We start from the raw sequence: 23,954 nt of genomic DNA, 5'->3' as shown, positions 1-23,954 counted from the left end.
TTTATAAGGAACTGATTTCGTAAAAAAAAGTGCAAATAATCCATATATTTATTTATAATGTTAATCCATTTTATCTGAGTTATTAAAATTCTAAACATCTACCAATTAGACCTTGGCATTTAAGGAGCAATTTGTAAGACCGCCAAGCACTTTCAAAATTTTTATTCAGAACCCATCACCCGACTCGGCTATATTTAAATAGGATTTTAAAAAAAGTTTTTTATCAGTGTTCCCCATAATGTCTCTTCCTACCCACTTTGATTTCTCCTCTTCCATTTAGCAGTTAATAAGTTCTTAGGAGTTCAGCCAGAGGCCTCTGTGGTTATCGACCCTGTTATTTTTTAACAGTACTTCCTCTTAATAATTCTAATTTTGGTCCCTTCATAAACAATTTAACCTTGTTTATAATAAAATTGCTAAATGGCGCTCCCAGTTGATATAGCTCGGATCTTCCTTAGACGGGTGGGGCATCTCATTGCCTTATCGAAGACTGATAATGGTATAAGGCCTATAGTAGTTAGGTTCTTTTTCTATGAAATTAACTGCAAGTTAATAATGAATCGTATTAAGATCCACTCCCTCCCGATTATTAATGAAAATTGGATTCCCCTTCCTGAAGTTACTCCCCTGTGTTTTTTTTAAAAAAATTGAGATAGAACAATATAATGATAAAGCAAATGAATTATTTTTAGATGCGCCATCCAAATATGAAATATCAGAATAAATTTGTTCTTCATATATGAATTGCACAATAATAAAAAAAAAATATAATCCATCCTTTTTTATTTAATATTTTTCATGGCTAATATTATATAGGGTAATATTTATATTTAACGTATGAAAAATTTTTACTAAGTTTGAACAAAAAAATAATTTGCTACTTTTCATAGATAAGAATTGCGAAAATAAAGTTTTTTAAGGTGTTTCATGTTTAAGTAAGAACAGAAGATGTAAGGCATTTCCCCCCAATCCCTCTCTGTCCATTTATAATAAGCATTCCAAGTCTTATGATCAATCCCTTTGACTTTTTCGGCTATGATACCGGTCCAGAAGACGTCTTCGTTAGGTAATGGTTTAGCAAGGCACTCTAGAGACTGATTGTAAAGAACTCCAGCTAACAGAGGACTCATTAAATAACCACACCCACTGCAAAATTTGGCGTAGTGCTCTGCTTCATATTCTTTCTTATCAATAAAGTTTTTGTGCCCGTATTCGCGATTAGTTGGCATATTTTTCCATACATGGCAATAAAGCTTCCTTTGGAATTCCATTAAATTGTCTAAAGGATTTACCTCTTTTTCAGTGTTGTTTTCACTAATAACAGGTTGATAAGTATTCATTGAAGGTAGTTCATCACTGATGACCATTTTATCATGTCGAAACAAATTTCGGAAGGGTTGTGGATAAAAAATGCCCTAGGAATATTTAGCAGTTGGAACCTGCGGTAAATCGATGTGTTAGAATTTTCGTCTAAGAACTGAAATTGATCCATCTCATTTTCTATGTCATTATCGTTAATTTCATCGCCAATATTTTGTGAGTCTTTATATGGATCAGAATAAATATATCCAAGCCACATCTTCTTCCAATCTCTAAAGTCAGACATAAATTTGATTGAATGATAAAATCGAGAATTTAAATAGTTCACTTTGATATCCATCGTATACCAGTTTTGATAACGGGTCGATAAATAGCGCAAAGACGCCAACAAAAATACGCCGAGTATGGGAATTAAGCATTTACTTCGCATTGTGAAATCAATTAAACTGATGAAAAAAGGAATTTTTATTTAACTCTTAAATGAAATGGAGATATTCCGATATTAACCGATATAACCATATATTAGAATTTATTTATTATACAAATTACTTATTTAAATTAAACAAAGATTATATATTAAATACGGTATAGATATATAGAGAAATAATTAACGGGAGGGGGGAGATTGTTGTTATATAAATATTTGTCATTTTTAAAAGATTTTTGTAGGTTTTATATAAAAAAACCTTTTTTAACTGGTTCGAACCAGTAAAAGTTTAGTCAAATGAATAAAATCAAGGTTTAATAAATTCAATTGGATTCGCATACATTTTAAAAATTTTACAAAAAAGGTATATAAGATTTTGAGGTTTGACAACAGATTACCTGGTCTTATATTGTCAATCTGTTAAGATATTCTAAAAAATTAAATTAATCTAATTATTTCATCGGAATCAAGAAGGGTTAAACTAGTATTAGGCTATGGACAATGAATACTAAAATCATACATTTTTATCATTTAATTTAAGTAGTCTCTATTAAATCTAAGAAGAAAGAATATTATGAGACTCTAACTAATGGTGTAATAAAATTTTGGTTAATTTTTTTCTAGTTATTACAAGACAAACCTATTTTCAATTTAATAATTTAACATTTTAAAGCAAAATTAAAGTTCAAGAGGAAGTTAACATATAACACTTTATTTCTTACAAATATTTTATATATTATTATTACTATACAATATTTTTCTTGTAGTTTATTACGATAAATACAATTTAATTTTGTAAAATCATACATTATATTACATCTGAAAATAATCTCAACAATTATACAACACTAGATTTAGAAAGCGAGAATATTTGTAAATGCATATTATTCACTATATCATCGAATGAACAATACCGCTATATTTACAATTATTATTTGGTATGGAGCACCAATCATATTCTAACGAAGGAAAGAACGAAAGAATTACTAGAAAAAATGTTGTAAAGTATTTTATAATTTGCAATTTATTCGAAACGATATTATGATGCAGAGAATTTAGAAAATATAAAATAGGTCCTTTAAATGAGAAATCGCAAGGTTAAGAGTTTAGTTACAACAACAACAAAAATATTATAAAGATATCCAAAATGATAAGAAATCATTTTAAGAGTTTAGTTACAACAACAAAAAATATTATAAAGATACCCGATAAGAAATCATTTCTAGGTGTATTAAATTACCATTCACTATTCATAATATACATGAGATTATATCCAAATAAGATAAAATAGTTAAAAAAATATAAAATGATTGTTGGATTATAAAGATTCAAAAATTTGAAAAGAAAATACAATAGTTAAAGAATAAAATACTACATATATATAATCCAAATCTAAGTGTTGTTAAAAGGCTCGTTTTAAGTCGATTTCAAAACACGGCTAGCTCAATATTTTATTTAGAAAAAAATATTACCTAAGTCTGAAGATTCTGCTTATTGAAGGAGCAAAGGTCTAGACATATATTATCGAAATCTCGATTAGGCAATATTTTTCTGGCTAAAATATTCAGTTAGCCGTTTTTAAAAATAGACTCAAAACGAGCCGTTTAACAACACTACCCAAACCGCGAGTTGATATTGCAAATAGACGCATCTAACCAAGGTTTTGAAGCAGTAATCTTATACAAAAGTGTTATAATGGATAATTAATTACCGTTATCGAATTCCTTAAAAAAAAATTAGAAGATGCCTTTGAAGTACTATTTTTTTACAATAGACAAAAAAGTCAAAAGTTTTAATAAACGATGTAGTAAAATTTTATAATTTACTTGTATGGATGAAAATTTACAATATAGGACAAATTATAAACCACTAATAAAAATATGGAAATAAAATAAACTTAAAACATATTAACAAAATAACGATAAGTACGATTACTATCTAAATTATAGATGTATGACTATGCCAGTGGCGCAGCTAAGAATTTTCCTTAGAGGGGGTCCATAACCCTTTTGCAAGGACTTCGGCAGGATTTATCTTACAAATCATTAACATATCTTCAATAATATATAATAAAAATTTTTTTAAATGCATCAATAATATGTTTTTATAATTTAACAGATTATTATCAATGACTTTATAATAATACTATCCAGAATAATTTCAATAGTAATATAATATCCTTCCATAAAATCAAAACCAGAAAAATATAAATATTAATGATTATTTGATATAAAGTCATTTATAAGTCTTTTGAACTTATAATCTAAAAAAAATTTTTGCTCTGGGAGGGGTCCGAACCCGAAAACCACCCCCGTAGCTACGCCACTGGACTATGCTATAAGGTATAAGTAAGGTGATAACAATACTAATGCAGATGCTTAATCACGAAATCCAATAGAAAAAAAAATGATAATAAAATAAAATTAGGGAAAATAAAGTAAATTATACATGTAGAACACTTTTAACACAGGTAAGGATAGAAGAAGTGTAAAATTATAATGGCTTATTTTGGAATGGCAGATTTATCATTCAGTACACATTTTTGAGAAAGTTTTTGCACACATGCTGGTCATCTGGTGTATTACTTTCATTAACTCATGTGTGCAGGGAATTTGTAAGGAATTTATGGTCCGAATAATTTTATTATTGTATATAGTAATTATGTGCATCGGTGGTAAAAATAGGTGAGGATGTATAAGAGGCAGGAGGGTGAAGATTACGAAGCGGCAATAAAGTGTCAGCATTTGGTGAAATCTAATTTATTTTCATTGGATGTTTAATATGAGAGCCCTAATTTAATTCACCTTCATTTATTGATGTTTTAATTGCATCGATGAGGTAGATTGTTATCGTCATTATCAATTATTACTCTTAGATACGTAATCAATCATGAAGAAGGAATCAAAATTTTCCAAATTGTGCTTAATGTGATCAAATAGGGAATTGTTATTTGATTTGGTAGGGGTAAGGGGTTTGTAGGGAAAAAGTTAGTAGATTACCCCATAATTTTATGTTATAACGTGGTTGTTTGCATCATGAAAGAGTTAGATTTTAAATTTGGTGTGTTCTGCAGAGGTGTTTTATGGTGGGACACTTCCTCCAGGCTAGGAATATATTTGAGAAGTTGTCAATTACTCTGCTTGTGTGTGTGTTATTAGGTTGAATTAATTTTTTTATCAGGAATGGTTAAAGGATTTTGACATTTTTGAGGGAATGTGGACATCTTTTATCAGGTGATCCATGTATGTAAAGGTATAGGGTTTTGGCTAACTCGAAGACCCAATTAACAACGAGGACATACAAAGGTCATCTTTTAAATAAGGAGAGGAGCAATGATAATGATCTATGTAATTTTTGAAATTTATCAGCTAGTTTAAAAAAAATAAATAGCATAAATATTTATTTTGATATTTTTTTATAATAAATCCAATGTCAAATAATTTTAAAATTGTTTATTACCTAATATTTGCGCAGAAAATAAATATTTTCAAATTTGTTTAATACCTAATATTTGCGTATAAAATAAACATTAATTAAATTTTTCGGTAACTCACTGAATAACGGGGAAATTTCTAACATTATTTTTTTTTAAATATTATAATAAATATAAGATCAATTGGTTGAAATTTTTTGATGCTATATAAATTCAAAGTTTCGTTACTCAAGAGTTTTAAGAAATGCATATTTTTTCCCCTTCAATTGGCTTAATCTTAGATTAGATCGTCTTGGATTTTGGTGCAAATTTTTTATCATAATTCATTAATTTTACAATAAAAAAGGAGTATATTTAAAAATTTTAAAAAAATTTGTGAAAATTTTCATAAAAACTTTAATTTTACAATAAAAAAACAAGACGTGTACTACGAAACTACTAAGTAGTGATGTTAAATCACCTAGCTTTGACTAATTCCAAAATGGATCTGTCAAATTTTTATCCTAAAGAATTCTTACCAATATCTATGTTCAGGTTGAACTTAAAGTTAGTCTATTTTTTTAGGTTAAAACATTGCTAAGTTTTATTGGAATTGGCTAAAGTTATGCGATATAACAACACTACTACTAAGTTAGGACTTTTAATCAAATACTAAATAATTAATCAATTTATTGGAATAAATAATTTTTTTATTTCAAAAAAGAAATATAGTTTATTTATTAGATTTAAAAGGTAAGCACTTGTTTAATTTGGGCATCGTTAGGTTTGAAATCGTTGAAATTGAATGACCCATAAAATTAAATATAATTTAATATTAATCTATATAAATATAATATTGTTTTCAGTTATTATAATTTTATTGAAATACCAAATTATACAAGTTATAGCTAAATTATTAAAATTAAAATAACGACTTCATCCTACCAGACGAAGTATAAATAAAAAAAATAATAATGTTTAAAATTTCTCCGTGATTCAGTGAGTTACCAATTTTTCAAATTATTTCAATATAAAGAAAATTAAAGAAAAATTTTAATTATTTACATAACATAATTTTTTTACAATCAAATTAACTATCTAGGAAAAAATTTTCAATTGTAGTGCTATTGTGGTTTTGAAAAAAGCTAATATCTTTAATTGGTATATAAAATACAGCTCATTAAAAGATTTATAACCAAGTTGCAAAGAATATTAGAATGAGAAATAAGCCAATTTACGGTGCAAAAAATTTCGCGATCGGCTTAGCAGGAGATAAGAACATAAACCTAAAGGGGATTTTTTTCGAATCCTAAATCGTTTATGGCTAATATTACAATTTTGTATTACCACTTTTAGGCCTATTCAAAAACGAATTCGAATCGAATAGTGCGTTAATCATATTAACGAATCGAATAATTTACTATTTGAATTCGTACGAATAATAAAATCTACTATTTGTATTCGATTCGAATAATAAAATCTACTATTTGTATTCGATTCGAATAATTCGAATTAATTTTTTTAATAAAATAAATAAAAGGAATATTATGATTTATAAATAATTTTAATAAATTATCCTTAAAATTAATTTTTTTTGAAGAATTTGGTGTAGACTTTAAAAAAATGTCAATTTTATTATTTTTTTTACTAAGGTGTGAATGAAACCTATTATAATGATTAATAAGAGGAGATGTTGTTTTGCCTTTACATTTTATAATACTCTTGCAATGATTGCAAGCAGCCTTTTCACTATCTTTAAGGATTTGATATTGATCCCATATGATTGCTCTCTTTTGTGAGGAAATTTTCTCATCTTCAACATCAAGCATAATTTCATCAGAAGCAATCTCCTCTAACATAATTATGCTAGCTAACAATAATTATTGTAGAAATGTAATATATTTTTATGTACCTCTGGTTTGTGTAATTTTTAATATAATTTATTATGAGATTCAAAAAATAAACTTTTCGTGAGATTCAAAAAATGTGGCAAATAAAAATTTAAATTTTCACTTCAGAAATTTTTAAATTTGTGCTAGAATTTTTATAAACACAAACACATCACCTGTCCGATTGGCAGGTCAACAAATAGAAATGACAAATGTTAGATTTATTAAACAATTTATTAAATATTACGAATAATTCGTTTTATTCGAATAATTCGTTTTTTCGAATCGAATAAATGATTATTCGTATTCAGATAAAACAAATAATTTATTATTCGTATTCGTAATTATTCGATTAGATTCGAATTATTCGAATCGAATCGAATATTCGAATTATTTTTGAATAGGCCTACCACTTATAATCTATATCGTTAAAAAAGTAAGAATATGATTTTTTTTGAGAATTATTATATTATCTAAACTTTCTTTTTAAAATGATCCAAAAATATCCTCATTTTCCATTTCTCTTGGGCCTATTTACATTCTCTATTTCTATTGGATCCCCTGTATTCTAGGTGTTACATCAAATTTCTTAAGATTCTTTCATAACACACCGAATTTATCTTTCGCTGAAGAAAAAATATGTGATCAGTTTTTTTGTTTTTATTATTTATGTCGGATAGTTTACTTTTGAAATATCCTTTCAATTAAGAAACAATATCACGTTATTGCAAATTGTAAGTGTGGGACTATCAAATCTGTAACCATTTTATTTATCAGGAGAGGGGGGGGAGTTGTCGTTTTATCGCGTATTTTGATAAGAAATTACATATTTTAAGTCATTTTTTTGACTATTTTAAAATAAAATTGGCTAATATGAAGATTAGAATATCAATTAATTAGTAATAATTAGGAATTTATATTTAACGTTAGTTAGTATTTAACGATTAGAGTAATTGATTAGAATAATATTTATTATTTTTATAAATTCATTTCCAAATATAGTGGTATAAAAAAAGGTTCGTTGTTGGGGAGGACAAATTCTGAGGTGGTTCCTGACCCCCCCCCTCCCAACTCTCACCCCGCAGTTTAGGCCCAAGTGAATCGGTCATTGAATAAGACACTCTTTATTTTTACAAACGAACACTGTATCGTGATTTATAAACCTTAACTGATTAAAGTTTTTCATTTCAACTAAACATTCTATTATTTAACATTGTTGCAAGGTTTTAGTTTCAATAATTATTAATTTTATGTTAATACATAAATATTTTATTATATCAAATAAATTCCTTATCGGTAATTTAAATTGAATATTGTTTTAAAGATGTATCTCGTATACTAAATCATTTTTTATTAGATGCTTAAAAAAATTGAAAGAATGAGCTTATTTGAATTTTATATGGGTGGCGTGAGTTAAACATTTTAGATAAATAATTGGCCGGCCGGTAAAAAATTTTAGACTAATGGGCGGGCGGGTAAAGAATGTATATATTTTTCAAAAACTATGGGTGGATTGGCCGGACGGGTTGAATTTTTAAAAAAAATATTGAACGGGATTGGCTTGTGGGCTAAAACTCGCCCATTGCAGACCTCTAGTTCAGAGAATCTTGACTAAGATACTCATTTAATAGTTCCGCTTATGCCATGCTGATGATGTCACATTTGTGTGAATATCGTCTTTTTTTTGTAGTAGCTTTTGTTAGAAAAATGGTTAATCATGTGCAAAAAATCATAGTAATTTGAATTTTGTTTAATGACTACAATTGTGGAGGAAGGTAAGAAGCAGTTTAAGTATTGTTATTATCTTGTTAATTTGAAATATTCTCTTTCTCACCATTTAAAATTGATATTTCAAAGTTGTACTGAGAGGCCCATTTTAGAAATGAGTTATAATTCCGATTATTTTCAATATAGTTATATCAATTTTATCATAGTCATGGCTTTAGATTCATTTATGATCGTCCATTGAGTCTTCCATATTTGATTCTATGAGTCTTGATCGTTTCTTGAACTTAGATGAATTTAATATACCATCTTAGAGAATATTCGGGTTTTAACATCGTGTTTCTAAGAGCTAAGGTTAAGTCAATAATTAATTCATCAAAGGGAGTGTTTAGCTAATAACATTAAGAATGTAATAAAGAGCCTTGACAAAATTTGTGGATGGGGTCCTCTCGGGGTTACCTAATATTTTTGGACCCGATTAGCTGAGGAAAATTAAAAGGGAAAGTGATTATTATGGAATATGATGCATAGTTTCGTTTATATAAGTTAAAACTTAGGATGGATTCATAGTGAGATCAGATCCGACACGATTTAAGAAATGACGATTATTGAAATCTGTTAATTAATTTTAATCTTTAATAAACTAATTTTACCAAAAATGTAATTGGTACCCCCCATAAATTTAACCCCCATTCGATACCTATCTCTAACCCCCCCTTCCACACCTATATGCCTACTCCCTACCCCACCCTCTTTCAAAAAATTTGGGAGCAAACTGAATATTTTGAAATTTCGGACAAGGTCAGATCATTTCCATATGCCCTTTTCTATTTTTAATTTTAACATTTTGAGCACAATGATCTTTTGCCATAAGTACTATATCTCCCTTTATATACCATGATTTGCCATTACCATTTATCATGCATTATATATAAAAAAAATAATAAATAATATAGATTAAATCTTATTTTTTTATTATTAATTTTAGATTAAATTGTAATAATAATAATCATTCATATCAATTTGTAATTTTCATTTTGTTCTCATTCATTTGCAGTTTTCAGGTTATCGTTCCAATCACATCTTTAGAGCTTCTCAGTCAGTCGTTCTTTCTTAGAATTTATCAAAAAAAATTATTATTTTAATTACCTTCTCCTTGTTTTAATCCCCTAATTAAAAGTCAAAAATAATTTTATAATATTTTTTTAAGTAAGACACAAAACTTTTATTTAGATGGATTTAGGGCGTGTTGAACATAATCTTGTATCCCCAAACAACGCTTTATCTTTTTAAAGCTATTCACATTTGTGAGAAGCGATGAAAAAAAACGTAAGTATGCATGAGGTGACTAAACTTCACGCGGCATCTACATGAGAGCAAATACGCCTAGAAAAGTTCGACCTGGCAAAATTGGGCCTGTTAATTTTCCTTTTAAAATAATTTATAAAATACATCCAAAAGTATTTGTAACGAAATTTTAATAATTCCAGGCCAGGTTGTATAATAAAGTTTTTTTTTTTTATCAAATAAGGGTTTGGCAGGATCGTCAATAGGTGTCCATGTGGGTCTCTGTAAAATATAGAGAAACAGAGCCTGAAATAAAATTGCATATTATTGGTATACATCATATTATATCTTCTGATAATGAATAATGCAATTAGAGTAATAATTGACTAATTATTGTAGTTAGAGACAGCATAAAAAATAACCCCGAATTCATAGTTAGCAAGTATTCACTTATAAATATAGATATCTGTATTCTTCGCAATAAAATCAGCACTAACTGTGAATTCAGAGTATTGAGAAAATAAAATTTCAAAAAACAGATTTTTGGCAAAAAAGATATGGGTTGATTTCTTCAGGTTCTAACGTTTTTGCGCGGTAAATACATCTAAAAACATTTATAGACATTTAAGGTTTTGTAGTTTATATATTTTTTTTATAGCTATTTATATTTTACCCATGGAAATAGAACCTAAAGCCTTCCTATCTCTCTTGTTTAAATAAAATTGATACATAGAAGGTTTCATCGCCATTTTTTTAGCAGTTTTCAAAAAAGGCTAGTGCTATAATGAAATTGCAAAAAAATGGATTTCCAATAGTGTAATTATGTCTATATTTTCTAAAAAAAATGAGCTAAATATCAGGTTTCCTATAGAACCATAATAATCAGGAAACGATATAAATAAAAATTGATGAATTTAATTTAAATATGCTTAAATTAGTGGATGTAGCAGTCCTTATCTGGTTTGCAGTGAACAAGTTTCAAAAATTTTTTTAAGCACATCAAATTATTTTATATAATTATGCTAAAATATTTTATTTAATTATATAATATTTGTTGACCATTATAGGTTTGCAATGGGCGGGTTCTTAGTCAAAATGCCGTCCTTAGTTGTTTTATATTTTTCCTAATCCGCCTGCAAGCCCATTTATTTTTAAAAAAAAATTTACCCGTCGTACGCTCAAACTATCTATAAATTTTGTTTAACACGCCCGCTTAATGATTAAAAATTATTTTAATGGCTGGTTTGGCTTTATTTTAATATATTTATAATTAAACGTATTTAATATCATTAAATAAAACTATTATTTCTAATAAATTGAAGTCTTTCTGTTCTTTCGCCTGAAAAATATTAAAAATTAACCCACTCAATATTAAAAAAACCCGACCACGCCTGCCAAAAATTTGGGCGGGCTAAAAATCCGCCCAATGCAGACCTATATTGACCATCATTTTGTTTGCAATTGTTAGAAAAAATGTTTTGGAGAAAAAAATTTTACCACCAACGGTAGAATATGGTTATGTATAAATAATATTGTGTAGCGTACGTAGCTAAATGGCTCAGTTTGATCCGACTTTTAAAAGGCTAACTTTATATTTTAGCCAGAAAAATATTGCCAAATCTTCGAGAATGTCCAAACCTTTGTATCGTCTATGAGCAAATTCTTCAGGATTGTGTAATCTTTACTTGGATAAAATAATGAATTCGCCATTTTTAAAAATCGGCTCAAATCGAGTCAAATGTGGGCGAGCCCTTAAAGGTCTCTGGTAAGTACCAATTTTTTTTTTACCTAAGCAGCAATTTAATACCCGGCTATATCCCCTAATCTCTAGTTCAAATGCCCAAAAACTGTTAAGTTCATCATGTTTTATAACAATTATTTAATATACTGTTACTATTAAATCTAAATAATTTTTTTCTTTCAAAAATCAATATATTTTAAATCTATAATTTCACTAGTCAGAAAACAATTCAGTTATTTATTTTAAGAAATTGTTACACATTTTCAAATAAATAAGATTATTGATTTGTATAAATAAAAAAATTTTGATTATTTTTTTTAAAAAAAATATCGATTTTTAGAATAAAACATTTTGTATTTCCCAAAGCTTGACTTTTAAAGCTCAAATTTGTCTTACAACAAAAAACGTTAAATGAATTTAAAGTGATATTGATATATAAAGAAATTGGGAATCATTACAGATCTTTTTACTAATAGACAAAAAAAATATTGCAAGATCTTAAAATTATAATCGTTTTTATATATTCCATCTAAGTATTTCGATAAATAAGGATGAGTAGTGATCTGCATAGGGCCTAACTTTACAAACCCAGCCCAGATTTTTTTTAAAACATTTGTCCAACCCAGTCAATCCCGACCTGGTCAAATTTATTATAAATATATCAATTTATTTGACAAAATGTCAATATCATATTTAAGTCCAAAATTTTTAAAAAATATTAGGCCCAACAGTCAAAATCTAAATCATTTTTTAAAAAATATTAGGCCCAACAGTCAAAATCTAAATCATTTTTTAAAAACAGACCTGGCCCAAAACTCATTCAGGCAGGAATTGTACTCTAATGTACAGTACATAAATCTTATCTTATTAAAATTTATCTGCCATAAATACTGGCAAACAGATATACTTAATCAACCATTTCCAAAAAGGACATTCAAAATGCCAAAACAATTCATAAAATTTAACAAGATTATATAATCAAAGAGATAGCCAGCTGACATTTGTAGTTATTATTGTATTTGTTATTTATATGTATATATGTAAAAAGCAAAAAAAAATTAATAAAAAATACAAAATAAAATTTGTTGAAAAAATTTATAATTTTTTAAAAATATTTATTTTTTTAAAAATATACAACTATTTATATTTTATAATAATTTTTCAGGTTAATATCAAATTTAGTTTTAGATACATTTCTAAAATAAAGAAAGAAAATATTCAATAAAGATGTGAATAAAAATTAAATAACACTCAACAAAATGATTTTTTTTAAAAAAAAAGTTAGAATAGTTTTATTTTCATTGCCTGGATTACTAGTTATAATAAAAAAAATTATAAAAACCATGTTGATAAGTTAAACCTTTCTTATTAATGTGTGATAAAAAGAAATTGATCAATTATAATATTGTAATATCTATGTAGTAAAATAGAATGGGTTATTTATGGCCAACACTTTTGCTATATTTATCACATACCAAAAAAAATGTTAAATATTTATACTAGATATTATAAATACAAAAGGGACTAAATAAATAATCAGGATAAGAAGCCTTTTTATGTTCATAATTTTTTGGCTAAAATTATATCTTAAAATTTTTTTGTGGCATGCAAAAAAATTTATATTTATAAGTTTACATACAACCAATGATAAATTAATTAATAATTATATGAATGAATGGATATTTTATTCATGTCGCATTAGATAGTTAAGTGAAGGATGAGAGAAAAAAAGATATATATATAAAATGAGATATTTGTAAAAAAAATTCAATTAGACAACATGCACAAAAGATTAGGTTGGTTCTTGATTTTCTTCTTCCGCATCTCCAGTATCAGATGTCCAGAGCTAATTTTAGATTTTTTAAAATAAAAAATAGAGCCAAAAATTTTTATAGCCAATTTCCTAACTTGATTAAGCATTTTTGAAATTTTTTTACAAATAAAATAAACATTTGTGCTAATTTTTACAAAATAACCTTAGATTTCTCATTCTATCCTACCTATAGTTTAGGTAATTTACTACTAATTTTTTTATATAAGCAAGCCTTAAATGTCAAATATTTAGATTGATTTACAGTTAAGTTATCACGTAAGAGTTGCATAATGAGTGTGCTGTCTTTATAAGAATCTTCATTCAATGTATCAAGCTCTGCAATAGCATCATCAAATGCCTAAAATATTGATTTTTTATAAAAAATGAATGTCTATATCAAGAGCTTATAAATTATATTAAGAGATGTTGCAATAAAATTTACCTGTTTGGCCAAATGACAAGCCTTGTCTGGTGAATTCAGAATTTCATAATAAAACACCGAAAAGTTGAGAGCCAGTCCCAGTCTTATAGGGTGAGTAGGTTGCATCTTCTCTTTACTAATATCAAATGCTTCTGTGTAAGCTTCTTGGGAATTTTTTACTATAGCTAGTTGAAACAAATTTATAATACAAACGTATATATTATATTTTTTAAAAATGTAAATTTACTATCTCTTTGTTCTCCTGTTGCGACTTCAGCTAGGTATCTATAATAATCACCCTTCATCTTCAAATAGAAAACTTTACTCTCTGGAGTGCTTGCTTTTGGTATAAGATATTTGTCCAGTAAACCCTAGGTAATATGATTTTTTTAAAATTTATATAAAATGAGAAATGATTAGGTTATTTTGAAGTATTATTAAATATTGTACAATATGAAATAACTTATATTGTAATGAAAAATTTGAAACTCACCAATACATCATAGCAAATATCCCTGAGCTCTTTTTCAACCTTCTCCCTGTATTCCTTGGACATGGTTTGTTTGCTTTCACTGTTCTCTGCTTTTTGTTCTATACTGCTTATTACTCTCCAGCTACTTCTTCTGGCTCCAACAACATTTTTGTAAGCAACAGATAATAGGTTTCTTTCCTTTTGTAAAATTTTACAAATTTTAAAGTTTTGAAAATTTTTATGTATGCCTTAACAAAGAAATTTCAATATTTATAAAGTACTCAGGCTAAAAATTTGGTTTCACAGTTAGTATTTTTATTTATGATATATATATTTTGATTAAGTATACAAATTCAAAGCACCCATAATTAAAATTTTGCTATATTCATGATAGTTAGATCATAAGATTAAATGGCTATAAAAGCATAATAAATATGGGGAAAATAACCTCATTACTCAACTCTGCACCAGTTTCTGTCACTTGCTTCATAGCAGCAGCCATATCATCATATCGTTCAGCCTGTTCAGCTAATTTGGCCTTTTGAACCAACTCCTCCTTATTATCAGTGCCAGGGGTAGCCATATTTAGTTGTAATCAAAGAATGAAAATCTGTAAAAAAAAAATTCTATAAATCTAATCAAATGAAGCATATTTTTTTGGTATAAAATATCTAGAATTTATTTTAATATGAATAGCATCCATGCCAAATTTATAAAAATAATTTGCTCTTAACTCTCACCTTAAGTTTTAACTAAGAATTTTTTTTTATTTGTTTACCTTTATTTTAAACGAAAGAAATCCTCGAATAAGATTGTGAAATGATATGACAAATAATATTTAATCGATTTTCATCAAAATAAAAAAAACATGTAAATTAAAATGATTTAAATATCGATGTAGTAAGAAAATAGTTCAATTCAAATAAATATAGAAAATAGTACAAGATTATGCAATAATATGATAAACGGAAATCAGGCGGAAGAAAATGGCCGATGACTAATAACTTTCGTTCTCTCACAATAAACAAAATTGATAAAATATTTTAAGAATTTATGTAATGATAAAAAAAAATAATAAATGTGCCATCTCAAAATTAATATAAACAAACACATTAAAAAAATGAACACATTTGATTAATGTTAAAATATTTATAATAGAATTTAAAAATGAGTGAATTTTAAAATTAAATTACACTTACTTAGTTTCTTAGATAATGGATATTAGGATTAAAATGGGTTTCAATAGCTAGTCTCAGTGAAATATTGATTTATATTGTTGTTATTTTTAATGAATTTAAATGAATAATGTAAAAAATAAATATTTATGAATAGGAAAAAGAGGCAATGACGTCAAAGGTTGCCTTGGTAAAACGATAAATTATTGATTTGTGATTGGTTGGTTAGATTTTTTTCTTAGATTTCAAATTTATTTTAAATATTATAAAAATTTATATTAATATGTATTATTATAATATATATTTATATTAATTTCTATTTTTAGAAATTTATAAAATTAAAAAATGATAATTATTAATTATTTATAACTTTTTTTATAGAACTAACTAAAATTATTATAAATTTTCACCTATAAATTTTAAAGTTTATCATTAAATTATTCGTAGTATTATATATATATAATGGTATAATCATAGTTTTATTAAAAAAATACACTATAATAAGATAAATATATTTATCTGATAAGAGTAATATAATAGCTTAAGTATAAGATAGTCTTTAAAATTATTTTAATATTTATAAAAACTATTTTATTTTATTTTTGTCATTATATTTATTTCTTAATAATCTTTACCTTGATATATTTTTACACCCGATGCCCCAATTTTAATTTGGATCTCTCTTACTACCTACATAGTTTATCCGCATAACCAAATAATTTATTAATAATCTATTTAAAGTCAGTTTTAATCTTTATTATAGCTAAATAAATTCCACTTCTTTTGTCCCATATATTATGCAATTTTCTACAACTATTAACATCTGTTTCTCTTCCATTTCGTAGGAATTATTCCTTAACTTATTACCCAAATGCAGGAACTACATTGAACATTCCAAGTCCTTCAGGTTTCAATAGTTTTTTTTTCAAATTTAAGTTATATAGGTTAATATTCAAACTCCTCTAAACAATAAAAGGTTTTCTCTTTATTTAAACAGTCAATATTTGAAATCATAACCTCCCCCCATTATAGTGTATAAATGTTCCTATAATTGAAAAGTAAGTCATCGACCAGGGGTGGGAATTTGTTTCTATATATCTTTCAGGCTGGTATGGAGGAAAAATTTTTTGGAGAATAGGGGGTAAATCTTGGTTTGTCATCTCTCTTGCTCAAACGCTGTTGATGATAGTGCTGTTAAAAAGCCCAATTCGGGTCGATTTTAAAAAACGGCCCGATTAAGATTATAGCCAAAATAACATTATGTAAGCCCAAATATTTTACTCATAGCTTACAGAAATGTTGGACATCTATTTGTCAAATCTTGATGCTTACATAATATCATTTTAGCTAAAATCTTAATCGGGCAGTTTTGAAAAGTCGACCTGAATCGGGCTTTTTAACAACACTAGTTAATGAACATAGCTGTGACAAAAGGAGGAGTGAATGCAAGAGTTAATAAACTCTTTTTTTGTAATTCATTACATAATTAATAAGTATATATAGGATTCAATTTATATTTTTAAGGCCTATATCAAACATATTCAAAAAATTCATTACTTTACATCCTTATGGAGCATAGAAATGATTGAGGGTCTGGGAATTTCAAGGATAAGTTATACAAATAATTTTAAAAAAGATTTTGGTTTCTCTTTAAATTTATTTATACTGTAAGTATAAATCAGAAGTTTATTCCTATGAATGATACTAACTCATTTCTCTTTATTTCCTACTCGATTAAATTTTCGTTCTTAATATTTTAAGACTTTGACAGCGTATACATAATCCAGAAATTGGCTAGAATTTTATAGGGATTTGGAGTGAAAATATTTTAAGGAAATCTAGCGTTTTACCTTAAAATTTGCTGTAATCTTGCATATTTCTATTTTTGTTGTTGGAGTTTATATAATTTTTTCTCATTTTATTCTGTGCTGTATCCCAACAATTGTATTCATTATCTCCTTGTAATCTTAATTCTTCAATGCTACTTTTTCTCATTTCATTTTAGCTTTTGTTCTTTATCCTTAAACTATTTCATCTAGGATTCCTATTGAAATGCTCTTTTTATTCCCTAGCTATTCATAACTTATAATGTTTTTTTTAATTTTTATCCATCCCTACATTATTATTTTTATAGATATCTCTAGCATTTATTGCTCCTTATTTGCTCCAGAATGTAAAAAAAATATCTCGTCGTCGTTGATGTGAAGTTATTATCACTTTCGTTTATCCCCCCCTACCCCCTCCTCTCCCAATTCTTTTTTAACTATCAACTTCTTTTGTTTAGTGTATTCCTCTTTACTCCCTTTTAATCAGATTTCTTTTATAAAAGTAGATTTACATAATTAATATGTTATTCAAATTATTTTGAAAACATTTTATTATATTCTTTAACAGTTTTCACTAATTTCTTATAGTTTAAGGAACCAAAACCACAAATTATTATAAACCACTCTTTGAATATTTAATAATTCATACAATACGAAACTTAGCATTAAGAGCCATTTACTTATTATATATTTTAGATGATCGACTCCCGTGAAGATAAAAAATATGGGGGGGGGGGGAGTACATATAAATCGTAAAAAGTTTAACCTCCGTTATTTTCAATATATAGACATTGAATGGAATATTTCTTCATTTAGTTAATCACCTTGTTGTATGACATTAGTTTCATCAATCTCAGTCATCAGACCAAATACAACCCTGTTCATAATATAAAAAATAATTGGGGTATAAACATAGGATAATAAGTATTGTATGTCCAGTTTTATTCATATTTTTTATAATTGCATTCTATTAAATTAGGAAGCTGATAAAAAGAAGATATCAAATAATGTCCAATCTTATTTGTATTAATCAATATTTCCGAAATATAATTGAAAAATAAATAAGTCTCGTGATTGAAAAACGCCAAAATTATCATACAGAAATATGAACAAAGGACGTAAACAAAATTTTCCCAATTAATAATAACTAACTTTACTTTAAAAATAAAAAAAAAATATCTTTGACATTTATTCGGTAGCTTCCTCAATTCTAAAATTTCAAAAAATCTCTTTAAATAATATGAGCTAATTCTTTTTTTAAAATCTTTATCATTCAGAATTAGGGGCGCCGCTAGGGGTGCGTTGGACTAAAGCACCCTCTTTTTTTAAAATTAGCATCAAATTTGAAAAATAGATTAGCACCCAGTTTTTTTTAAAATTATCCCACAATTTTTAAATAAATAGCACCCACCCATTTAAACTAATATATTCATTTTTTTTAAAATAGTTTTCTTATAAAATTTTAGAGTTTATTTTAAAGAATATAATTTTCCTTGTGGCATTAAATTATTTATTAATATAATTTCCTTCCTTTTGTTTGTCAAGGAAAACAATGGTGGGAAATAAAAAATATTATTATCAAAAAAATGGCTATAATCTTATATAATCATTCATTATTATTTTAAATTCTGTTATTATTAGATGATCGTGCATATTAACTGAATGAATTATGGTTCTTTTAGCTATATTATGATGTATAAAGCTTTTGTAGTTAGACTGCTCATATTTATACTTAGTGTCAGGGTTACCATCCACCAATATCTTTTTGATAAAGTTGGGGATGTTTAGTCTTGTTAACTCTATAATAATAAAATTTCTATTCCTATTTTTTCTGGTCTGAGATATTTTTCGTTTTTCGAGCTGATTGTTGTTGTTTTTGAACATGAGATTTTTTTACATATTTTCCAAATAATGTTCATTTTTGAATAAGACCCATTTTAAATTTGAAGAAAAATATTCCAAATTAAAGGAAGAATTTAGTAAAATATTTTATTCATATATTTTATTAGAAAATCGAATATACTGAATAGGGTTATTTAACTGTCTTTTAAATATGTTATGAGGGTAAGATATTAGAATTAGATACCACATTCTTTTTGTCAAATACATGTATATTATAATTATTTATAATAAAATTTAAAAATCATGCATATAAATCAGGTCGACAAGGAAGTAGGGGTGGGACTAATACTAATATATTATTGTTTTACACTACCAATACCAATATAAACCAATTAAGATATTGGTATTGGTTAATGGTTTGATATATTGTTTAAATACAATATTAACCAATATCAATCCCAATACCAATATTAAAAATAGATAAATACAAATAATTATTTAGTTTTATCATGGATGATTATATAGTTGTATTTTTTTTTAACTTTCTTTCTTTAAATTGCCTAAACTTATTACATTCGATATTTCTTTAGTGCAAATGCTAACTTTTCTGAACTTTGATATTAATTTTGGTGTATTATGCAAATGAAGGTAAATTTTTTACATGATATCAACTTTTATCTATTCATTTAGGAAATAATAATTAATGAAGATCAAATAGTTTTAGTTAATATAGATAATGCTGAGATATTAATAATAAGAACAATCATCAATATCTAATAAATGATGAAATACAGCAAAGATCTAGAAATTTTATACGAGTTGCGATAACCAAAAGAAGGCTATTTGTAATAAATGCAAAAAAAAATATCTTCCCAATTTTGGAACCTCCGAGTTATGGACATATCTTAAATCCATCCACTCAATATTATATAGGAAATGTGAACAAAAAATAAAATTGTCAGTAAAATAATTAACACAATAAAATCATTTTTAATAAATTATATAAATATCTAGATCTGTGCGCCGATGAAATATCGGCCGCCTGCGCAATTTTTAAAAAATCTAATCGACGGCCGGCGGCGCGCTGATTTTTAGCCGCCGTCAATAAAATCGGCGTAAATCCGCGCATATATAAATTTTTATAAGATGAAATTTTTTAATTGCTTATTAATTAAAAAAAAAACAAATAAATATACACCTCTACAGATATCTCGGCATATTTTTTAATATTCATTTGATAGAAAACTTATTATATCCAAAATCGATTTCGTAATTTAATTATCATGTATAAAAATTATTTTATTAAAATTTTTGGGACATAATGATGATCTCCTTGAATTTATCGTCAATCCAGCGGTAGATAATACTCTTTCACTAGGTGTGCTAGTCGCCGGAATGCAAAAAATTTTTTTGTCAGCTTGGAAAGATTGGGAAGTTCACGCTTCTTTTCTCTCCAAAAATTTAGAACGTCCATATCTTGTGAATGTCGTTTTCCAAGAAAACTGTGGCATTCTTGTTCTAAGTCACCTAACTTGGAATCATAATTTATATTTGTTGAATGTTTATTTGCCAATTTTGTCAAACAACTTGAATTTAGTAATTCATCTAGCTATATTTACTACCTGATTATCATCATTCTCTATAAGTTAAAGATGTTTTATTATAAATTCTGAAGCTGAGCAATTTTGCTCTATTAAATACTTTGACACAATTGTCAATTTTTAAAATCTTGGATCTAAAAGAGAAGCCAATACATAATTTTAAATAAAAAATAAAAGAATATATTTATATAATATTACTTGCAGATTACAATCCGGAAATCGTAACGCAAGTTTTTTTAGCATATTTTCCTTAAGTGAAATAATTTCAGATCTATCACTATCATTTACTATTAAATGTGGTTCAATTTCACTTCTAAAATGTAACGCCAAGTTTAAAGTAGGCCCTTTTAGTACTGAAAGAAATTCGACAGTTGCTTTAAATTTTGAAAGAAATGCTAATAGTTCTTCTACCAGATCAGATTCATAATTTGAGAAAGTGCTTCCCAATTCTTTTCAAAACATTATTAATTAAATTCTTATTTAATCCAGATATGCTTTCTAGCATAATTATTATACTATGCCAACGTGTTGGGATATTTAATTTTAAGGTTTTCATATGCGTGGAATTATTGTTATTATTATCATTGGACTTGCCAATTTGAAACCGAGTATCCAGGTATGGATCAATGCTGTCAAGATCTAATATGTCTGATGTTAAATCTATTGTACTTAGGCATTTTCTTTGATATTCCTCGAATTCAAATTCAACCTCTGCAGTATTATATCTTAGAGCAGTAATAATTTCTCTAATTCTTTTTCTTTGATATTCCTCGAATTCAAATTCAACCTCTGCAGTATTATATCTTAGAGCAGTAATAATTTCTCTAATTCTTTTTCAAAAAATTTCCAGATTATGGATTTTTTATTATCGAGTTAGGATACAAAATTATTTAAATTATTAAAGTAGATGCATCCATTTTAAAAATATGTAAAATTATGGTAACTTTTGGAATTAGATTTTTGATTGATTGAATTCTATAATGACGTCAATATAATTAAGATTTTAAAATAGTAGAAAATAAAAATTCATCAAAATCCTGATTGACATTAAAAAATTACAAGAGTGATGTTGACCAATTATTAGAATAAAAAGGTAGAAAGAAATTTCGGCGGCGTTTTTGGCTTAACCAAAAAGGTCGGCGGCCGGCCGGCGCACAGGTCTATAAATATCTAATATTACATCTAAATTTTCCTTAACAATGGACATATGGTTCTCCAAATAATATAAACTTTATGGGCATAACAATTTATTATATTGATAATGATTTTAAATTAAATCATTTATTAGATTTCATCCCTTTGAAATCAGCACATAATTCTATTAATATTTATAATATTTTTAATTCTGTATTAAAAGTAAAATTTAAAATTGATTTTTTTGTATTACATTAGACAATGCAAGTTATCATTTAGCATTTATATTTTAATTTAATTTGGCTGTTATGGCTGCCTTAGAACCCTTATAAAACTTTAAAAAAATCAGAAAATTTTAAAAATTTCTTATCTAGATTTAATAAACTCGAAAAAAATTTTAACCATAAAATTTCCTCACCCAATTTTGGATATACAAACACGTTATAATTCAACATACCAAATGTTTGAAAGGACAATATTGCTCAAACCCTATTTGAGAACATATACCAATCATTTACAAAATACCAATTAAGAAAATTATATTAGAATTATATAGAAATATATCTAGAATTTCTGGAACTATTTAATTTCCCTACAGAGATGGCCTCATATGAAAACACTCCATCAGTTTTAACCATCATTCTTTTATAAAAATTAAATTATATTTTTTTAATATTTCCAATTTATTTAAATATAAACGTTATAAATCCTTAAATATTACAGATATTTTAGTGATGACGATAAGATTTGTTCGAAAAGGCATCTTGTTAATTTAAAGTGTCGGATAAAAACCACATCCACGCCATATTATCATATAAATAGTTCAGATAAATTTATTGAGCAAGATGATTCAGATATATTGATACAACTTAAAGAACGGAAAATACTCAAAAAGATGTAGGGAAAAGTATTGGAACGATAATTATTGGATTCGACGGTTTTAAAAGATGAGACAAGAATATAAATATTTTACACTTTTAAGAGTATGCTAAGCTGTAGCACCCTGGATTTATATGTCCAAAATCTTATTTGCTATTCCTGCAATCCAAGGTAATTTATCATATTTTTAAGTAAATATATTTAATATAGGTTAGCGTTGAAAGATTTTTATCATATTTAAAATTCATTCTTTCACCTCAAAGATCGAGGATGAGCAAACAATTCTTGGAAGATATGATGGTAGAGTCTAAATAATAAATTTTAAATTGATACATGATTAAGCTTTGTATTATTAATATATTTTGCCTATATATTGAAATTTTTATTTTTTATACATTGTAATTTGAATATATAAATTTTTTCCTATAAACAAAATATTCCTAAACCCAAGCTAATCTTGGAACCAAACTCAGGCAAAAAATATTCCACTATACAGAACCCATCAGAACCCTGACCCTAATCGATCACTTAATTATTTTACATTGAACCAAATCTAAACCGAACCCTAACGGAATCACAACTCTGGTAATAATTGTCACTATTCAGAAATGGAAGTATGCTGAAAAACATTTGATAGAAAAGAACAAATAGATTATTCAAAATTTAAAATGTATTTTAATTATATTTTAATATTTTCTCTCTCTAAATTCTCTCATGGAGGCAATGTTTATATAAGCGGGGGAGAAGGAGTCAGAAATAAAAAAGAAATTGAGCAAATTTGTTGCCCATAAAATTATGTAAAAGCAGTTAATTCTTGTTATTTGATTCATTTTGGGAGAGAAAAATGGCCCATAGTTATCAGTTGCAAATAGGAAGAAGGATTTTCTGAATGATTGTGTATTTCTTTATTATCTTTTATCTTACCATTTTTTTTCGTAAGTCGTACGGGACATTTAAATATATCTTGATTAATGCATTCATAATAATTAG

At 26.4% G+C, this 23,954-nt stretch overlaps 2 protein-coding genes across 3 annotated transcripts; both read right to left on the bottom strand.

Annotated features, from left to right (window-relative positions):
- Window positions 1-884: 884 nt before the first annotated feature.
- Window positions 885-1,340, bottom strand: LOC135930864 (uncharacterized). The gene has a single exon (XM_065467661.1). The coding sequence runs from the start codon at window positions 1,338-1,340 to the stop codon at window positions 885-887; it is 456 nt and encodes a 151-aa protein (XP_065323733.1).
- An 11,450-nt stretch (window positions 1,341-12,790) lies between these two features.
- On the bottom strand, window positions 12,791-15,864 carry LOC135922488 (14-3-3 protein zeta-like). Of its 2 annotated transcripts, none has more exons than XM_065456852.1 (7): window positions 15,707-15,864; window positions 14,956-15,117; window positions 14,529-14,705; window positions 14,283-14,406; window positions 14,057-14,220; window positions 13,877-13,972; window positions 12,791-13,647 (listed from the first exon to the last, which is right to left on the bottom strand). In XM_065456852.1, exons 2-7 carry the CDS (start codon window positions 15,088-15,090, stop codon window positions 13,594-13,596), a joined length of 750 nt encoding a protein of 249 aa, XP_065312924.1. In that variant the 5' UTR covers window positions 15,091-15,117; window positions 15,707-15,864; the 3' UTR covers window positions 12,791-13,593. The 2 variants fall into 2 exon arrangements, with proteins under 2 accessions (XP_065312924.1, XP_065312925.1); XM_065456853.1 differs by lacking the exon at window positions 15,707-15,864 and adding an exon at window positions 15,286-15,445.
- Between the last annotated feature and the right edge of the window lie 8,090 nt (window positions 15,865-23,954).

The sequence above is a fragment of the Gordionus sp. m RMFG-2023 genome, chromosome 1 (assembly GCF_954871325.1).
Source record: "Gordionus sp. m RMFG-2023 chromosome 1, tfGorSpeb1-WG-v2, whole genome shotgun sequence".
In the NCBI taxonomy this organism is placed as follows: Eukaryota; Metazoa; Nematomorpha; class Gordioida; order Chordodea; family Parachordodidae; genus Gordionus; species Gordionus sp. m RMFG-2023.
Note: the sequence above shows the minus strand (reverse complement) of the source record. Positions and strands in the feature narration are given on the sequence as shown.